This window comes from Mus musculus, chromosome 1, assembly GCF_000001635.26.
Source record: "Mus musculus strain C57BL/6J chromosome 1, GRCm38.p6 C57BL/6J".
NCBI lineage: Eukaryota > Metazoa > Chordata > Mammalia > Rodentia > Muridae > Mus > Mus musculus.
In genome coordinates, this window is record NC_000067.6 from 164,313,904 (window position 1) to 164,335,522 (window position 21,619).

The window sequence follows — 21,619 nt, forward strand, 5'->3', positions numbered from 1 at the left end:
CCCTGTGCTCAGATGGCGCCTCAGCAGGAGGCAGGACAGCCCTGTCCACCCTTGTAAAGCAGCAGCCCTCCCCGTCCCTCCCCCCCAACCCCCCAGCCCCCCCCCTCTCCCCGCTCCATCCTGCTTCCTTTCTCCATCTCTTTCCATATTAGTGCCCGACAGAAACATGGCAAATTGGAAGTCGTTTCACAAATAAGGACAGTCCTTGAAATTTTGTAGCTTTTCTCTTTTATGTCAGTCAGGAGGTCTAATTAATCCACAGTGTCTCTGGAGGGTGCTGTGGTAGGCACAGAGAAGATAATTCTACACTGTTGAGAACAGAGGGGCTGACACCTAAAGAAGAAAGAAGTGCTTCGAAGAGATAGCTGAGAAGGAAAGAGAGCAAGTTGACTTTCTATGCCTATCTGCGCTGGTCATTCGCTAGAAACCTGGGCAGAGAAGGATTTCTTGTCAGGCCTACCTGGTCCTGTGGAAAACTAAAAGTCTAGATCAGAGGCAGCAGATGTTTATTCTGAGAGAGTCTGGCTTCATCCATGCACGGTCACTGTTGCATTTCTACTCTGTGCTGCCCACTGGTCTAGACAACCTTCAAACTCCTAAGGAACTAAAATGGCTGAGCTTGGAGAGATATACAGTTTTGGGGGGAAAAGGACATGATATGATATCAGGCATTGCTAATCACGAGAAAGGAACCTTGTAAGGCTGCGGAGTGAGGAATACAGGAAGGGCTGGCATTGGATAGTCAGGGAAATCCCTCTCCAGTCCCTCGAGGGAGAATGGGCTGGTCAGAGAGAATCAATCGTCCATGTCCATTGTATGGACTGAGCAGGTTGTGTGTGTATGCGTAAGGACACACACACGTAACAGTAATTAAAAGACGTCATGAATTGGAAAGAGAACAAGGGAGTGCTATGCAGGATGGTTTGGAAGGAGGAGTTTGAAGGGGGAGGTAACGTGATAATATTATAAGGACAAAAATTAAAACAATTACAGGGTGGGTGGGTGGGGCAGCTAGGACAGTGGTTCTCAACCTGTGGGTCCTAACCCCTTTGGCAAACCTTTGTCTTCAAAAATATTTACAGTACAATTCATGACAGTAGCAAAAGTACAGTTATGAAGTAGCAGTGAAAATACTTTTATGGTTGGGGATCAGCACAACATGAGGAACTGTATAGAAGGGTTGTGGCATCAGGAAGGTTGAGTTAGAGCTCAGGGTACAGCCAGGTCAGTCAGACAGAAACCGTAGTGAGGAACGGGGTGGTAGTCGGTGTGAAGAGGAGCTGGACCTGGAGAACTTAGACCAGTGTGGCGTGGCATTGTGACGCTTTAGGAGTGGAGGGGATTTCCGGTTTTCCTAATTCCGATGATTCTGACACTGAGATTGTCACCTAATGCGTAGTAGAGTCACCTAATGCTCTAAATTGTGAATAGCAGTAGGCCCATAAAACAGTAAGCAGGGGACCACCGGATAGATGGCTGCCGGTTAAGAGCACTGGCTGCCCTTCCGGGTGACATGGGTTAATTTGCTAGCCCCACGTGACAGCTGACAACCATCTCTGATTCCAGCTCTGTGGGATCTGACACCCCCTGCTGGTCTCCACAGGCACTGCATGTGCAGCAGAGACATCATGTCGGCAAAACATCCACATATATAAAATAAAGCGAAATACAGTCTCAAAAGTGTAGTGATACGTGGACATATTGAGGATAATAATCATTTCATAGAGGTTGCTTTTTACTTCTGCTGTTATGGTGGTGATGGTGGTGGTGGTGGTATGTGTGTGTGTGTGTGTGTGTGTGTGTGTGTGTGTGTGTTGGTTCTAGTGGAAACTAATTCATATACTTGACTGATATTTTTAAAAAACATGTTCATGATCTCCGAATCTAGTCTAGTCTAGTCCCCAAATTTAAAGATAAGCAAGCTGAGACACGCTTTGAGGCGACGTGCCTCAGGGCGGCGTGCTTGCTGTTTGTCATCCACTGGCTGTGTACACTTCCTGTGTCTACCCAGCTGACCCCGTACTGAATTGGTTCTGGCTTCTCAATGAAGGGAAGGAGTTAAAAGCTGAAAACTAATTTTACACACACACACACACACACACACACACACACACACTCTCTTTCTCTCTCTCTCTCTCTCTCTCTCTCTCTCTCTCTCTCACTAAATCTTTATACCACAAGAAAGTTATTCTTGAGGTAGCTAATAGAACCTTTATTTTTAAGTTGTTTTCCTCTCATATAATAGATTTAGGTGTGAGGGGGCAGGTGAGGAGAGTCATCTGTTATTCACCCTCCATGACGGTAGAGGTTGAGCCTGATAATTAATTTATTAGTGGCTAAAAACCAAGGCTTCAAACTTGCTTGAGAATAACCTGGGGAGATGACCAAAAAAGTCAGTCACTTTGTAATGTGAGGGGTCAGACATTGTTGGCCTGACCTGGCATGAAGATGCTGTAGTAGAACCAGAAGACAGCCTCTTTCTCTTAGGAATTGGAACGGGAGGGAAGCCCGGTGCTCCTCGGAGTTCCTGTCTGCCCGCTGCTGAGTACTTAGCTGGCTGCAGCTCTTTGAGTAGTGATGTCCTGATTTTATGAACACTCAAGGCGATGGTGCAGCTCTAGTGTAGCCCAGGTTGAGGTTTTTACTTTAATTTTTTTAAGTTACAGCTCTGTTTAATTTCTAAAGTGCCATAGGTAGGGTGAAGGTGTTTAACGTTTTCTTTTATTGAATTCTAGCGAATGACTCTGCAGCTTTCTTGTAGCTGTACAGAGAATGACATGTTAGCTTTGTTTTTAAACCTTCAGTTCATAGAAGACAGAGTGAAACATACCATTATTTACAAAAATTTATGACTCACCTGGTGCTGCTTGACTAGACCCTTTACAAGTTTGCTATGATTTAGCTCATAATCGCAGGATTAAATTGGTGAACTGGTTGTGTGACTCAGCTTTGGTGACATGTTGTAACCACAGTGAACACTAGGTGGCGCTCCTCCATCACTGGATGGCATCCTTTTCAGTGCCTCTGAATTTCATTGGTGTTCATATTGATGAGCCACTCAGATGCCACCTTTGTTGAAGTCAGGAATGCACAGAACCACTGATTATGTCTCATAAAGTGAAAGATTAAAAAAATGTGAACGATGAATTCTTCTGTTGGATTAAACCTGAAAATGCTGTTTGTCTTACCAAAAATGTAAGGATTCAACATTAAATAATATCTGAGTTGTGTGAGGCTATCTAGGCAAATGCATGAAAGAAAACTCTGTCCTAATACGTATGTCTTCAGGTAGGCTCTGGCAATCGTGGTATTAACACATGCTGGCATACACAGGCTTTTCTCACTATAGAAGGATGTCTGTGTTCATAGCCTCTCAGTCCCTGTCTGCTTACCATCAACACACCATCTTCTCCAGTCACGAATATTCAAACACCCTTCACTCCTGACAAAAATGCAAACAGAGTCGGGAGTGACTTGCAGCTAATGCCCCGTGGTGATTGTTGCAGCGCATGCCAGTCCACATGTGTGTTTGGCTTCTGCAGCATTTGGCACCTAAGGCTGGGTCTTGCTGTGCTCATTCTTGCAGTGGGCTGGGCAGGGTTCGGGATGAGCTACAGGTGCCCTCGTGTGGCACACATTTCCTAGCCAATGGAAACAGTGCTCTGAGACGAGCACAGCCTTCTCTATGTGCACAGACGTTAGCCCCGTTTGTCAGTGACACTGCTTATCTATGCTGTCAACTCCTAGAGAGAAAAATGAATAGAGTAGTCTAGGAAGGGTTGAACTTGCTAAAAGTGCGGAGGTCAGTTTAAGCACCACAGTGGAGACAGGAGCCCTTCCCAGTGTATCCACGCCTCCTACGCCAGCTTCCTACACCAGCTTCCTACGCCAGCTTCAGGTTGTGGTGCCTTTTTGTTTCTTGAACTCCATCTTCCCCATCATAACTCTATACTTTTTATCTCCCTGGAATATTTTTCTCCTAGGTCTCTACATGACTGGCTTCTCCTTGTCCTGGTATTGTCTTAGAGGGAGACCTTAACTGTCTCTCCTAGTTGGAGGCCGGTTCCTTACCTCTTTTACCTAAAATTTATCACGTATACTTATTCCCTTTCCTTAGAGCATTTATCATGACAAGTATTGTATTGTTTGTTTTTACATTCTATGCAAAGTATGAAGAGAGATAGGAAATGAATAGGTATGGTCTATATTAATAGAGCTCTGTCCATTTTGAATATTCTAAGTGACTGTTGTAGTGTCTGACAAAGAGAAGTCATTAATTTTTTATTAAGCAAATGAAAGAAATAAATTCAACTTTTAAGAATGCCTACCTTTCCCTTTGTGCCTACCGGTGGATACATACTGCTTTTCAAAGTTCTTCATATATTTACTCAAAAAGTATTGTGTTGCATTTTCTACATACTGCAATATACTATACTATACATACATTATACATGTAGTCCTTTCAGATGCAGTCTTGAGCCAAACAGACATTTTAGCAGGGGAAGGAACTCTGCAGTCAACGTCTGTTGCATGAAGACAGTAAGTGCTACAGGGAGAATGGCTGGCTGTTGTGAGCAGTGAGCCCTCCTGGTGGTGGATAGAACTTCAAGGAGGTGGCCAAGGTCTCTCTCATAGAGAAGAAGATGAAAGTGGAGCAGGGTTGGGGAGGAGAAGGAGTGAGCCATGAGATATTGGAGGGAAACATCCCAGGAAGTAGGTAGGAGCAGCGGTGGGAAGGCTCTTGGGTGCATACAAAGGATTATGTGCCTAGGGCAAAGTCCGCAAGAGTGAGCGTCATGGGAGGCCATCGCAGACAGACAGATCTCACAGGCTTTGCTTGAATGGAGACACTTCATACTCGTGTACTAGAAGACTTGATTTTCCAATGGGGTAAATAGACTGAACACAATCCCTGGTAAACTCCCAGAGGCTAATTTTGCAGAAACTGACAAGCCCATTCTGCCTTTGAGATGGTAACATGAAGTACTGAAGTTAGCCGAGGCGGTGTGTATGTGTGTGCATGAGTGGAAGCGAAGAGGCCAGAGGTCAACACTGGGTGTCTGCCTATTTATTTCCCATCTTACCTTCTGAGTTCGTGTCTTTCACTGAACCTGGAATTCACTGAAAGGCTGGGTTGGTTGGCTAGCAAGCCTCAGAGATCTGGCTGCCCATCTCCACCTCCCGTGTGCTAGAATTACAGGTATGTGCCGCCATACCCGGTTCTTTTCCATGTGTGCTAGGCACCAGACTTAGCTTTTCATGCTTGCATGTTAAGTGTTTTACAAACTGAGCTATCTCCTGAGTCCCAGCCAAGATAATTGCTTAAAAGTATGAAATTGGAAGATTTGCCTTTCCTGAATGAAAAAGGTGTAAAGTTTCTGTTTTAGACAGTGTGATGCAGCCCAGGGATAGCTAGGTTTCATGATGAGTGGAACGGAGTTCAGAGCCCAGAGGTAAACTCTTGGCAATAAATTAGTTTTTAACAAAAATGTCAGCACCATTCAGTGAGAAAAAAAGGAGTATTTGCAAGTTATTGCTGGGATAACTGAATATTTGCATTACAAGGATCAATTTAGAGTCTTGCCTTGAGTAGCTCAAAAAAAAAAAAGATCATAGTAAAAGCCCGAATATAAAACCTCAAATCGGAAATCTCTTACAATGAAGCGTAGGTCTACAGCTCTGCAGTATTGTGTCAAGCAAAGCTTTCTCGAATATGACATCAAAACCACAAGTCACCACCATTCCCGTCCCCTTGCCGGTGAAGTGTTCTAGAACGGCAAGTGTGAGCCAGGGGGGCTTCTGGAGCACCGCGCCTAGATCCTAGCTGGACACAGGGAAGGATATCTGCGGGGAGGAAGCAGGATAAGGGCTGAATTACAAAGGTGTGGGCAGATAGAGAAACTGACAAGGAGCTGCAGGCATCAGGAGGAGGGACTGGCAAGAGCAGAGAGCTTATCAGGGTGCAAGAGAACTGCCAGAGACTGGCTAGTGTCTGACAGGAGCTGTGGCTTCAGCGGAGCTCAGCAACTAAACAGAATCTGACTGGGAGCTCGGAATGTAAACATCTCACCCCAGTGTTCTTCCTTGATCCAGCCGTTGTCTCCTCCCAGCAAATCCATGTGAAAGATGGAGCATTAAGTAGTCTGTGGTGAATGAAGTTCATGAAGGTTCCTCCCTGCCCCCAGGTCCCGGGCTGACTGTAGGCATCTGACTGAGGGTCTGGAGGGACGAATGGAAAATGTCCAGCGCATACATTTCCAGGCCTAGTGGTGTGATGGTTAAAGAGAGACATAACATACTCACCCCCAGTATGCATATGACCTTGACAGTTGTAAAGCTCAGACATACTGGTATTTTCTCGGCTATTATATGGTTGAGCTAGAGTCAATTCTGTAATTGAATATTGAATATAAATAGTATATAATTACTTTAGAATTATTGTGCTACATATATTTAGATCCAGCATTTTCGTTTTGTCTCAAATCCATTTCTTCTCTTAGAATTGAGCTTAGTTGATAGGTGTCATGCATTCCCTGCGGGTAGTCTTTGCCCCGTTTTACCTAACACCGCGTCAACTGTTCTGTAAGGCGCTAGCCAAGGACCACGGGTAAGGGGCCTGAGGCGGGGGAGGGGGAGCTTTAGAGTCTTTCCAGAAAAACATAACAAAATATTTTTTGAGTCTTTTAAAATATTGAATATTTGATTTTTGCCATCTTACCAAGATCTATCTATCGAATGTGTATTTCCTTCTTTGGATCTTTATTTCAGTATTTGTTTGATGTTTCAAAGATCTCAGAACTACACATGCCAATAAGGACTTTCAAAAGAAATGATAGTCACTATCTTCTCTAAGCCCGTAATCTGGTTATGAAGAGAATTTTAATTGCACAAGCATACCAGATGACAAGGCAGCGCTATTCTGTGGGAACTCTGGCTGTCTCACAAGGAAACAAGGCGCCTTGTAAAGCCGAGCTGTGGACCAAGTCACAGAGCTCTTGCCAAGTCACTTGTCTGCAGTTCTGTTCCCTCATTGTTAATGTCCCTTTGATATCTGGGCCTCTGTGAAAACTGAATCACAAGTCCAGAAATCCCAACCCCCGATGGGCTGGAGTTGGTGTGGGAAGACTTGAGAGCAATCATGTTTGCTTTAAGATGTTTGAGGCAGGTTTGCCCTTGATTTGCAGAGAGCTTTCCCTTGATACAAGTCTGTAATGTTGCCTTTTCACAAGGCAGTGATCTTAGAAGTCAAGAGATTTTTTTTTTTTTAAATAGATGGGGCTCAAGAAGAAAAAGGTTTAAAAACAAACTTCTTTTTGAGCCCAGACTGGCCTGGAACTCCCTGTGGAGCCCAGGCAGGCTTTGAACCCGTGATCCTCCTGCCTCTGCCTTCAGGGTACTGCTGTCCTGTTTTTGTTTAAACCATAAAATGCAAACTGGTCTTGGACTGGAGCTTTCCCCTCGCCTCCCCCAGCGTTTGCACTTTAGGAGAGCATCTTGTCGAGCCCAAGTTTAAAGCAGCTTCCCGCGTACACTCTGGCTCGGCTGCTGTGTTCCATTCCCTGGCTTATCCTGCTGTATCTAAGGTAGGAACTGCTGGCTTAGCTGCTTACTGTGCCTGGTAATACATTTTTAATGACTCACTGTATTCTCGGAATGCTCAGGGCAAAATGAAGTTTGTTCTTCGGAACCACTTTTTACTCTCCCTTACTGGAAGCAGCTGGCTGGAATGGGCAGGTCTCAGGTGCCACGACTTCAGATGCAGCCGGGTAAAGCCATTCAGGGGAGTTACGGGCACAGACGAGAGGCTCAGACTAGTTTAATAGCCTGTTGAACTGTAACCTTTATTGCCTCAGAGTTTAATGAAGCCACACAGTAGCCGGTATTTATTTGTTAAGTCAGATAAGGAGCTAGTGCTGATTCTAACTATGCAGATTCTGAGAATCCAAGTTTTAGTTAGTTGAAGACATTGCTCCATGGTGAAGTATATACCATTTGGGTATGATATAGATGAGAATCATTTATGTCTTGCTACCTCTTGTAAAATACTTTACTTGAAATAGAGCAATAAAATGCCAATGTGTAATAAAATATGTGTACATTCAGTGTTGCTAGACTTGTGTCTGAGAACATGGCTGGATTTGTTGCTGTGTTGCTGTTTTTGCTCAAGTGGAGGATTAAGGGGACAGGGTATGATTGCCAGAACTGAAGATGTGTGTGTGTGTGGGGGGGCGTGTGCAGGTCTGAGGCCCACTCTCCAGAGTCCTCTCTCTCTCTCTCTCTCTCTCTGCGGGTCCTGGAGCTGAAACTCAGTTCATCAGACCTTGCTGCCTGCTCCATACGAGCTCCAGGCGCTTCACCGTTCTTACGGACCATGGTTAGGGCATGTGTTCTGAAATCTAACTGCCTGGCTTCATTGTTGTACCCAGGCTGTGGAATCCTCTGTAAAGGAAACAGTATCCTGCTGTGTAGATAGAATGCAGTCTCAGGCCAGAGCCCCACTGGCAGTGCTGCTCCTTTAAACTCTGGCTTCTCACATTGCAGGCTAGGAGGATTTGCTTATGTGTGGCCATCACAGCTCTGATGTAGTCACTGTGGGAATTGCTTCATAGAGTTCACAGGATTTGCAATAGAATTATGTGTAAGGGAAGAACTTGATCCATATTTTGGAAAAAATAATGATGGGAAGAGGTAAAGTTGACATTGAGTTCTTTTTTTTTTTTAAAGATTTATTTATTTTATGTATATGAGTACACTGTAGCTGTCTTCAGACACCAGAAGAGGGCATCAGATCCCATAACAGATGGTTGTGAGCTACCATGTGGTTGCTGGGAATTGAACTCTGGATCTCTGGAAGAGCAGTCAGTGCTCTTAACAGCTGAGCCATCTCTCCAGCCCAACATTGAGTTCTTTAAAAAAACAAACGTTGATGTGGAGACAGAACAATCCATTTAATCTCTAAACTATTCTAATCTCATGTTTCTATTGGAAAACTATGCTTAGTTGGAATTATGTGTAAAGTTATTAGCATACATTATTAGTATATTGCATTATAAATCACCTGTAGTAATAAAACACTAATGAGCTAGCATAAAACTAAGTAGAGACAGAAATACTGATACCCCGGCTCTCTTCAGCAGGTCCAGTATTTCCCGGATTAGTGTTTTAGGAGAGGGCGTCTTATCTGGCACTTCATCAGTAATTTGCTGTGTGTGGTTTTTTATTCTGGAAAACGACATCTTAGGGTTAACATAAGGATTGTGTAATAACAGATGGCAAAAATATACAGCACCACTTCATATATCATGAGGGCTCAGAGTTGCTGATGTTAATGGGGGGTGGTGGAAAACTTTTTGAGAATGTTCAAGAAATTATTAATTTTTGTCATTTCTTACTTTTAAAATAATTTTGAGTGCTAGCAATGCATCTTTTCTGAAGTCTAAGCTCCTTCAGCCATCTTAGTCAGCTTTATAAACATTTTCAGTTCCCATCCTGGGTGCCCAACCCATCAGTTTTGCATATAAGTAGCTTTCAGCATTGCTCTTTGGACAGCGACCCTTTGCACGTGCGTAATTAAATGTGTCAGCAGCAGTGTTCACATTCCTAGCCTTCCTCCCGGCTCCCAGGCACTGCATCAGGTGTGCATTGGATGAGAGGCATGCATTTGACTTCAGTTTTAACAGATGAATTGTTTCTGAAAAATAGGTTAGTTTGGATAGTTACTGTTTTAAGGACAAAAATTCCCAAGTATTGTTTCTCTGGATACATTGCTCAGTAACATTAGTGCCATGTCATGGAATTCTGTGCCAGTAAATGCTTCAAGATGAAATAAAGACATTTCCAAACATCCACTGTAGTTTTGAACTCACATTGCTACACCTTGCTACTTATTGTTTGTATTAAATTTCTCTTTCTCTCTCTGCCTCCCCCCCCCGTCTCTTTTTCTTCTCTCTCTCTCTCTCTCTCTCTCCCCCTCTCTCTCTCTCTCTCTCTGGTATGCTTTTCTATCCCATGAACTGAGTTTCACTTACTGGCTTCATAGAATTTGGTATCAAACTTAGCCAGTGATGAATTTCGTAAAGACTTTTTAAATTAAAAACTATGTCCTTTAACTATATTCATCCCCCCCTTTGCCTTCTCACTCTTTCTGTTTCCAAATAGTTCCCTTTCTACCTTGATGGAGAGAGAGAGGGAGGGAGAGGGAAAAGAAGAGGGAGGATATCTAAGTTCCACATACAAAAGAAAAAAAATGCAATGTTTGTCTTTCTGGTTCTGGCTTGTTTTCCATTATGTGAAGGCCTCCAGTCTAACTTACCAAACAACATATTTTTACTCTTCTCTGTGGTTGAATAAAACTTCATGTGTATTCATACTTCCTTTTGTTTATTGACTTCTTTGTTGAGGGACACTAGACTGATCTACCTCTTGGCGCTTGTCAATGGTGCCACAATAAACACGGATGGTCGTGGACTTTCATTTGTTTGTTTACTTGTTTTTTGTTTGGTTTTCTGAGGCAAGGTGTGATTGCATGGCCTTGGCTGACTTGGAGCTTGCTATGTAGACAAAGCTACCTTCTAACCCACAGAGATCTTCATGTCTCCTAACTGCCAGGACTAAAGGCTTGTATCACCACTCCTGACAGATGAGGTATTTCTATCGTGTGTGGGTTCAAATTCCTTTGTGTATCTTTTTTTTTTTTAAAGATTTATTTATTTATTATATGTAAGTACACTGTAGCTGTCTTCAGACACTCCAGAAGAGGGCGTCAGATCTTGTTACAGATGGTTGTGAGCCACCATGTGGTTGCTGGGATTTGAACTCTGGACCTCTGGAAGAGCAGTCGGGTGCTCTTACCCACTGAGCCATCTCACCAGCCCCCTTTGTGTATCTTAAATAACATTGCCAGAAACATTGAAAGTAAGAACTGATCAGAGCTGTTCTTCCTAGGATGGAGGCCACACTGGTGGGCCATGGTGAGTGCTGATTCCTTCTTATGCCTGTATCCTGTTCTCTCCAGAGTAACTAATAGGCAGACCACCTTTCTCTCTTCCTTTACCGCTCCTCTGTTGGCTCATCAGAACTCTTCACCCTATTTTGTTCCTCGTTTTGATTCAGAGCTTTTGGTATTTGGACAAAATACTGATTTTTTTTTTTTTTTTGGCACCAGACACAACTTTGTTTGAAAGTCCAAGTCTGGCTTTGGTCTAGCTGTTTGACCCAGGAAGCACTGAACCTCTGTTTTCACATGGGTGGAATGTAGGGAGAAGCCAAAACTGCAGCCATGTTTTGAGGATTATTAGCTGTATACATACAAAACTGACTGCCATAGTGTTAGCTGATCTCATTCTACCTCCACCCCCACACTTAATGTAATACTTGATTCTAGTCACTTGGGAGAAATAAATAAGATTTTAAGAGATTTGCTAAAATATTAGTAGTTCATAGAGCACTAAGTACCCTAATAAAAGCCACCAAGTATCAGCAGTGGACCTCACTGATTTATGAAAGGTACTGGTAGTTGGTGTCCTCATCCCGAAATAATAATAACCTCCTTCTTCTCCTCCCTGATTTCACCTTCCCTTGATGGTGTTTATGAGCTTTTGGTCCTTAAGAGTGATGCTGTCAGCATGTTGCTAAACTTACTCCTTATTTTTAATTTTTCTCTGCCCTCTTGAGGCTTCATCAGAATACCAGGTCCTGGAAAAGCATAAGGAATTTTAATTAGGGGTTTTGTTACATCAGAAAAGTGTATTAACACGACTTGTCTTGAGAAATGTTGTAATTTATCATGGCTAACTTAAGAGGATTAATCTTCCACAGGAATGAGCCCCCTGATTGGTTATCCAATGCCAAGTGGTCAACCCTAAAATCATACATAGACATGTAACACTGAATGGACTCAGCAGCTTGTATTTATCCTAGATGTATATAGACATGTGACACTGAATGAACTCAGCAGCTTGTATTTATCCTAGATGTATATATGTAACAATAATAATTAAAGGAAAAGAATAAAATTTGAGAGCTATTGGGAGATGTTGGAGGAAGGATGATGTAATACTTAATTAAAAATAAAAAAATAGATAATTTGTAATGCAGTAATTCCTTAAGATTTTACTTCACTTGTGAGCCATTAAATGGAAAATACAGTAATTTATTTGAAAAGAATTTTGCATGCTTTATTTTTGATACCAGAAATCCTTGAACTGAAATGCTGCACATATTTATTCCTTTTAAATAAAATACAAGTCATTTTTGTCATAAGCCTTGATAGAGTTCTTAGGTTTTCCTGTTTGGCCCTGTAAACATAGCTGTAACTGTTTTTTAGTTTTAGGGTAGCTATGTGGCATTAGGCTTTCTGTTTTAGATAAATACACTGCTAATAAGTACAGTAGATAATATGACTTTAAAGTTTATGCCGAGCCTGGCATAAACTTTGTGTAACTCCAGCACTTAAAAAGTAGAGGCAGGGACAAGCAGCACTCCCACTCTTGGCTATATGACTAAGGCTATATGAGGCCCTGTCTCTAAACAGTAAATTACAATTTAAAATCCATAAAACATTAACTGTGTGAATGTGAAGGCTTTGCTATTTTCATAACACCTTTGATTTCTGTATGAAACCAAAACACAGCAGTTAATTTCTCATAGCTATAATTTGTTCATAGGAATTTCATACCAATTGGTGTTATTGATGATCTTTTTCAATATGAAATGCCTTGCCTATTTTGTTAAGTTCAGAGTATAAAACAAATCATTATATAACCGATGGAATTATACAATTTAAAAAGAAAATTGCTGCCCAATTATTAGACAGAGTATCTGTGATTGTGTGAGCTTCCCGCAGATGCATAGGCAGAGCCTCCTTCAGTTTACCTGCTGTGATGTGTGTTCTGCAGCTCACAACCCCCCAGGGTCTTATGTGCATGGGGCATAATTATATACAACTGGGAGGGGGGATGCTGCTCAGGAAGTAGCTGGAATCTCAGATGGAGATCTGATGTCCCTCCTCCCATGCTCCTTCTGTGGGGGAACATCAACAGGCCCCCTCAGGATGCTGGAGTGATCCCAGCTGCTCTGACTAATGAGGAGCTGGCGGGTATGCAGGAGCCCAGCGTTCCACAGCCACCCTGCTTCTGATTCAGCCGCTCTAAGAAACAGTTTTGGGCTTAGCTAGTGAACGAGCCTGAATTTAATCCCACCACTATCAAAACCAAAACAATTTTTTTTTAAAAGCAGAATTTTTTCACTATAATGTAATGTTTGAATATTCTCTATAAAGTATTTCTGAGAGAAATGGAAATGTTCAGTGAAGATGGGATGAGATTATTCCTGTAACCATTGGACACATTATGGAACTAACTCAGGGTGGCTCTGCTCTCTGGGTGTCCTACGAGAATCAGTTTCTCCTGGAGTTCACCTACAAGGCCAGACCTGGAGAAAGCAGGGTGCAGTTCCTGGGTTTAGCTCAGTCACATGACAGGCTTTGCGATATTACGCTGGTCGAGTGTATCCTGTGGAACTCAGTTTCTTTATCTATGAAATGAAGGGTTTGAACAAAGCCAAACCAAACATTGGTATCACCTGGAAAATGAGAAATCATCTTTTTTGATAGACATGGCTCAATGAAATTGAAAAGTAAAATTTTGAAAATGAGTAAGGTCTGGGAGTGTGTGTGTGTGTGTGTGTGTGTGTGTGTGTGTTTCACTGAGGCAAGTCATGGTTATAGAGGAAACTGGCTATTTTTTCCAGATGACACACAGGGTACCTCTCTGCCTGTAGTTTCTATTGTAAACTCTACGTCATAACTCGAAGAATCCCTACCTGAGAGCTTAGGAGTGTCTGAAGCTTTTGAAAACAGTGGAAATCACCTCGTCAGTTGTTCTGTCTGGAGCTTCCTCATCTGAGAGGAGTGAACAGAGGCCTGTCTCGCTTCTGTTTCTCAGAGGCGAACACTCTCCCCTGCTGTTTTTACAAGATGATACAGCTGTGCAACTACTGAGAGGAGAGACATTTACACATTAGTGCAATAGTCTACACTTGCCAAACTCCTGAGTTTAAGATATTAAAACTTCTAGCAATGGAGTCTCTTAGTAGCTTGTTGATAATTTTGAAGTAAACTTGACTGCGGACCAAGCATGAGTTGTTAAAGTAGTCGGATCCCGAGCTCGAGTTCCAAAGACTGCTGACTGAATGGAGACAATTGACTGGCCTTGAAGAGATGATTAAACTGACCTTTGAAATACACAAGTGTATTTAATCAGAAACTAGCAGGACAAATTTCTAAGAAAAGAGTACTTGAGTATAATAGCAAAGATTTGTTTGTGTAAATATTTGGAAGTCCTTAGAGTGCTTATACGGTACTGATAAAATTCTTTGTTTTCCTTCACAGAATCAGAGCGAGAGATTCGCTTTCATTGCAGAGTGGTATGATCCAAATGCTTCATTGCTCCGACGCTATGAGCTGCTGTTTTACCCCACAGACGGATCTGTTGAAATGGTAACTGAGGACTGGAAAGATGGTTCCGTGGGTAATGCGCGTGCTGTGTGAGCATGAGAATCTGACCCTCAGCGGGCAGGTGAACAGTCAGGCATGGCGGTGCCTCCTCGTAATCCCAGCTCTGTGGGAGCAGATTGTGGACTTGCTAGCTGTGTGGTCTAGCTCAGTGGGTAAGCCCCAGGTTCAGTGAGAAGTCCTGTCTCAGATTATAAGGTGAGCCAGGTGTGGTGGTGCACATCTTTGATCTGGTATTCCAGAGGCAGAGAGGCAGAGGCAGAGAGGCAGAGAGAGGCAGAGAGGCAGAGAGAGAGAGGCAGAGAGAGGCAGAGAGGGAGGCAGAGAGGCAGAGGCAGAGAGGCAGAGAGAGGCAGAGAGGCAGAGAGAGAGGCAGAGAGAGGCAGAGAGGGAGGCAGAGAGGCAGAGAGAGAGGCAGAGAGGCAGAGAGAGAGGCAGAGAAGGCAGAGAGGCAGAGAGAGAGGCAGAGAGGCAGAGGCAGAGAGAGGCAGAGAGAGAGGCAGAGAGGCAGAGGCAGAGAGAGGCAGAGAGAGGCAGAGAGGCAGAGAGAGAGGCAGAGAAGGCAGAGAGGCAGAAAGAGGCAGAGAGAGAGGCAGAGAGAGGCAGAGAGGGAGGCAGAGAGGCAGAGAGAGAGGCAGAGAGAGAGGCAGAGAGGCAGAGAGAGAGGCAGAGAAGGCAGAGAGGCAGAGAGAGGCAGAAAGAGGCAGAGAGAGAGGCAGAGAGAGGCAGAAAGAGGCAGAGAGAGAGGCAGAGAGAGGCAGAGAGGGAGGCAGAGAGGCAGAAAGAGGCAGAGAGGCAGAGGCAGAGAGACAGAGGCAGAGAGGCAGAGGCAGAGAGACAGAGGCAGAGAGGCAGAGGCAGGTGGATCTCTAAATTTGAGGTCAGCCTGGTCTACAAAGGAAGTTCCAGGACAGCCAGGGCTACACAGAGAAACCCTGAGAGGCCTTGCCTGAAAACCAAAGAACCTCCCCCAAACAAAACAAAACAGAGCAAACAATGCAGGTAAGGGGGATAGCTCCCGAGAACCAGGTCTGAGGTCACCTTTGGCTTGCATGCATGTGCATGACTGTCCATTCATACATGGGAGCTCACACACTGGTAAATAACCTTTGTTTGCTTAAAAGTTAGCAAAATTATTTCCTATGGGACGGGGAGAAGACTGAAGCTGCCTTTCTGTATGGTTGATTTTGAAATGGCATTTGGGATGTATTTTTTTAATTTATTTTTTATTGAAAATTATATTGTTTCCATACAACAGATTTTGATTACAGTTTCCCCTACCCCAACTCTTTCTAGATATTCCTCCTACACCCTTTCTTTCTCTCTTTCATTAGAATACAAGCAGGCATAAAATAAAAACAAACCAGAATATGACAAAACAAACAGAAAAAGTTCCAAAGAAAAGCTCAAGGGACACGTAAAGACACTGAGACACACACATCCATGCACACCGTGACCACCTGCAGGATCACACACACATCCATGCACACTGTGACCAGCCTGCAGGATAACACACACACACATCCATGCACACTGTGACCAGCCTGCAGGATCACACACACATCCATGCACACTGTGACCAGCCTGCAGGATAACACACACACACATCCATGCACACAGTGACCAGCCTGCAGGATCACACACACATCCATGCACACTGTGACCAGCCTGCAGGATAACACACACACACATCCATGCACACAGTGACCAGCCTGCAGGATCACACACACATCCATGTACACCGTGACCACCTGCAGGATCACACACACACACATCCATGCACACAGTGACCAGCCTGCAGGATCACACACACATCCATGCACACTGTGACCAGCCTGCAGGATAACACACACACACATCCATGCACACTGTGACCAGCCTGCAGGATCACACACACATCCATGCACACTGTGACCAGCCTGCAGGATCACACACACACACATCAATGCACACTGTGACCGGCCTACAGGATCACACACAAACACATCCATGCACACTGTGACCAGCCTGCAGGATCACACACACATCCATGCACACTGTGACCAGCCTGCAGGATCACACACACATCCATGCACACTGTGACCAGCCTGCAGGATCACACACACATCCATGCACACAGTGACCAGCCTGCAGGATCACATACACACACATCCATGCACACTGTGACCACCTGCAGGATCACAAACACAGATCCATGCACACCGTGACCACCTGCAGGATCACAAACACAGATCCATGCACACCGTGACCAGCCTGCAGGATCACACACACATCCATGTACACTGTGACCAGCCTGCAGGATCACACACACATCCATGCACACTGTGACCAGCCTGCAGGATAACACACACACACATCCATGCACACCGTGACCGGCCTGCAGGATCACACACACATCAATGCACACTGTGACCAGCCTGCAGGATCACACACACGTCCATGCAGACCATGACCGGCCTGCAGGATCACACACACGTCCATGCAGACCATGACCAGCCTGCAGGATCACACACACATCCATGCACACCGTGACTGGCCTGCAGGATAACACACACACACATCCATGCATACCGTGACCGGCCTGCAGGATAATACAGACATCCATGCACACCGTGACTGGCCTGCAGGATAACATACACACACATCCATGCACACCGTGACCGGCCTGCAGGATAACACACACATCCATGCACACTGTGACCGGCCTGCAGGATCACACTAATGCACAGCATCGTGGGAGCATCCAATCACTCTGTAGAGATATTTTATTGGATTTCTTTTTCTTGGTGCTCAGTAATATACCAACACAGGAAGATAACTTTGTGCTGGTGTATATGTATGTATGTATATATATAATTTTATTTTATTTTTCTGAGTTACGTGGTAGACAGGATTTGACCACATAATACCATCTGGCTGCTCACTTGCAATCTGGTCTAATCTCAGCTAGGATTATAAATGTCCACCTTCACACCCAGCCTTGTTGAAAATTTCTAACCGAAGTATTTTTGCAAGATTTTACATTAAAAATATAAGAACAGCTTACGCTTGGTGACATTGGACTATAATTTCAGCACTTAAAAGGCTGAGGCAGGGGAATTCCAAAGTTACAGGCTAGCCTGAACTGTATAGCAAAACCTTGTCTCCAATCAAACAAACAGGCCTAGAGAGATCTCTTAGCTGGAAATAATACTGGCTGCAAAAGTGTGAAGGCCTGAGCTTGACTCTTAAGCACCTACCTACATAATGGCTGGGCCTTGTTCCCTGTGAGAACTCCAATCCTGAGTAACAGAGGCAGGAGCTCCCTGGAGCTCTCTGGCCAGCTGACCCAACTTAAAGCAAACTTCAGGTTCAGTGAGAGAGCCTGTGTTAAGACAATAATGTGAGAAATGACTGAAGAAGACATCAGGCAACCTCCTATATCATGTATGTTTGTAGGGATGCACACTTGCATATAACACACATATATAGAAGTAGATATATAGAGAGACCCCAAAATGAAGTAGGACAACTGTTTTTTGGGATTAATCAATATTTGATAAGTAGTTACAGATAAATGGTTATCATAGTCATAAATATTACGGTTAAAAGTTGGTATCTGTATAAAATGTCAAATTAAAGAGGCTCTAAGAGGGTCCCTTTCTTTGCATCACTTCATTGGCAATCACTTTAAAAAGTCAGCTCAGTTGGGGTTGGAGCCTAGAGAGAAGGCTCAGTTAAGGGTGCTAGCTGCCCTTGTAGGTCCCAAGTTTGGTTCCCGGCACCTACACCGAGCCGCTCACAGCAACTGTAACTCCAGCTGCTGGCAAGCCAACAGTGACTTCTGCACCTTCACTCACATGTACCTACCCACAGAAAGGGAGACACACATGAATACACATCTCTTAAAGGAAATACAATTTTTTTTAGTGATTGGGATGTGTACATAAAAAGAAATATGAGAATCTGTCTCTGTCACTCATAGCTGGTGAGTTACTGAAATAACTTGGTCTATTTAGGATATTCTAAAATATATATTTTAATTACAAACTTTTATCACTAGATTGGATTGGAAATAAAGCTTCACAGTATAAAATATAATTTATATACGTAGTTATAAAGTAATAGGATATAGCTGTCTTTTGTAAAATCAATTGGAGACTTTTCTCTGTAAGGCGTACGTTCTTCATAAGTATTCTTACTGTGTCTGTTTCTAGCATGATGTAAAGAATCGTCGCACCTTCTTAAAGCGGACCAAGTATGAGGACCTGCGCCTGGAAGATCTATTTATAGGCAACAAAGTCAATGTGTTTTCTCGACAGCTGGTGTTGATTGACTATGGGGACCAATACACAGCCCGCCAGCTGGGCAGCAGGAAAGAGAAGTAAGAACAGCCGGGCCATCTTTTTCCATTGAAACCTTGCCTGTGACTTTGGCCACTAACTTCTGATTTCCTCTCCTCGGTCATGTTTTCACAACATAGTTTTTCCAGCGACCTAATATAATTTTATAACATTAAAAATATTTTGGTACTGATTCAGGGATTGGTTCCTAATTAGAATATTGAAGCAATATCTGTAGTCTTAGGAGGTGACTGTTTGGATGGGTGGGTGGCAGAGATAAAGCTCTTACACATTCTATCTGCTTTTTATATTTGTCACTAAAACCTAAGACTATTTGAGCATAAGGTTTTCTTCCTAAGCATAAGCATGATGCTGGTACGAATCACGGTAACCCGGGAGACGGTGAAGTTAGTTCTTGCAAAACTGAAGGCTTTGTGGGTTTGTTCTGTCTTGATAAAACTGAATTAAATTATTACCCCAATTAGATGAACTGGGGAGAAATGCTAATCAAAGGAGTGAGTATAGAGAAAGATCCAAAGGTGGGAAATCCTGTCTTAAGTTAGAACAACTATTTGCTATCCTGCTTGTGTAAGTTGGGGGCTAAAACTTATAAAAGTTTAATTACTACAACAATGATCTGAATTATTATGGTAACAGTAGATATGCAGAAGAAGTAAGGAGTGTACGTGATTAATAGAAATGCAGCAGTGCATGCCAGGAAGCAGCTCAGTTGGGGCAGTGCTTGTCTAGCAAAGATGAAGCCCAAAGGCCTGAGACCTAGCCCCGTGTAAAACTGGAGGTGGTGGCACGTTTCTGTCATGCCAGCATGTGGGAAGTGGAGGTAGAAAGATCAGAAGTTCAAGATCATATTAGTTTACAGAGGGAGTCAAGGGCCAGCTTGGGTTACATGTGACCCTGTCTCAAAAAAAAAAAACAAAAAAACAAAAAAAACAAAAAAGACAAAAAAACAAAAAAACAAAAAAACCAAATAACAAAGATCAAAGACAGTTCAAGTTAAGAATGGAAGTTCTAGAAACTTTGGGTGAGATGATGATGAGAAGCTGCCTCAGGGCAATTTAACAGAAGAGATAGGCAAGGTAACAGAGAATAGACCCTGCCCCAAGGAGAGAGCGATCAGAACATCAGAAATCACAAAGCAAGAAGTAGCTTGCTCCAGGGAATTTTATTCAGCTATAGAGAGTGAAATTCTAACATCTGCAAGGAAGTGGACAGACCTGGAGATCATTACATTAAGTGAAAGAAGCCAGATTACTGAAAGATATCAAGTGGGTTTTTTTTTTAAATATGTGGAATATAGATAGATGGATAGGTGGGTGGGTGGATTGATGGATGGATGGATAGATAGATAGATAGATAGATAGATAGAGTATAGAAAGGGGACCATGGAGGGAAGAAGTTTAAAGAGAGTGGGGAGTTGGGGAGTGAGAAATTGTAATAAAATATACACGTCATAAAAGCTAACAGATTACTGGGTGAAGGGAAAGGGACTAACAAGAAGTGAGTCAGGATTAGGGAGGGCGGTGGGGTGTGAAAAATAGCAGACTATAACAAAAATATCACCATGAATCACATTATTTTATATATTAGCTAAAAATAAATTTTTAAAAGACAATTATGTCAACTATAATGTGTGGGCAAACAAAAAGGACAACCCAGTGGGACGGAGTGGGCAGTGCACTGCTCCACTGGGGCAGATCCCTGCAGGAGGACCTGGGGCAGGGTGGGACAGAAGCCTCATCTGAAAGGGGACAGAGGAAGGGACTGGGTAAGCTCGGTCTGTGAGTGAAGGTCAAGGAGGTACATTATGAAAATGGAACACTGAAGCTCATTGCTCTGCGCAACCACTAAGATAAATTTAAATACCAAAACCCAGAAATTCGGGACTGGATAGGACCTGGGGACGATTCTTCTCTTGCTGTCTTACTCATTTCCGTGTCTTCTGCATCCCTGAGCAAATCTCTTTACGCATTGCAAGAGCAAGGTTAATTTCACCTCCGAGTTTTGCAGCCTTCATTCCGTGACTTTTTTGGCTCAATGCTTTGGGTCCCTGCAGTAGAACACATTATGAAGGATATTGAGTGGTAGAGGAAGCTGTTTACCTCAGGGCACAAAAGGGTCTGCAGTCCTAACAGCCCTTCTAAGCTGTGACCTAAAGACCTCCCAGTAGCTGCACCACACACACACACACACACACACACACACACACACACACACACACACTGCACACTCTCTCGCACACATGCAGATACCCCCACATGTACCTTTTTATTATTCTTTCCTTACTGCTTGCCACCCTGATTTTCTTTAGTTTTGGTTTAGAAAGAAACAGAACCAATTGGAGATGCAGCTAAAAAGCAAGCTTTAAAGAAAAACCAAAAACCAAAACCAAAAATGGACTTAATAATGATTCTCTTCTGAAAAATGATTTCCCTTGCTATGAAATGGCATTTTACTTTTCATTGTCCACATTTATGAGTTGCAGCTTTCTGAGAATAGATTAAATATGTTGGTAATGAAATTTTAATTCTTTCCTTTGTGTTTTATTCAGGGATAGAGTATTTGAAAGATATTATCTCTACTTGTGTACTTATTGGGGTAGCACTTAACATTAAGGATAATTGTTGAAAGTTAAGACTGTATGCTTAAAAGTTCCAGAAACTACTTAGCTTAAAAAAAAAAAAAAAGCAGTAAAGCTATTTTAAGGCCTACTACAAAAATAGTTTAATGCTTAATATCTGTACAGTAGGTAGCCCCGGTAGAATAG

The 21,619-nt window shown here is 43.2% G+C and overlaps 1 protein-coding gene across 7 annotated transcripts in view; it reads left to right on the forward strand.

Annotated features, from left to right (window-relative positions):
- Positions 1 to 21,619, forward strand: part of Nme7 (NME/NM23 family member 7) — a 129,777-nt gene that overhangs the window by 6,380 nt on the left and 101,778 nt on the right. For 4 of the 7 annotated variants that reach the window (XM_006496692.3, NM_138314.4, NM_001293313.1 and 1 more), the window contains 2 exons: positions 14,390 to 14,497; positions 18,709 to 18,875. In XM_006496692.3, coding sequence (XP_006496755.1) covers positions 14,495 to 14,497; positions 18,709 to 18,875 — 170 coding nt within the window. In that variant the 5' untranslated portion in view covers positions 14,390 to 14,494. Of the gene's footprint in view, positions 1 to 4,551; positions 4,891 to 7,114; positions 7,584 to 10,384; positions 10,645 to 14,389; positions 14,498 to 18,708; positions 18,876 to 21,619 lie in introns of those variants that run through there. The other 3 variants (XM_006496693.4, XM_030251918.1, XM_030251921.1) reach the window with 3 other exon arrangements.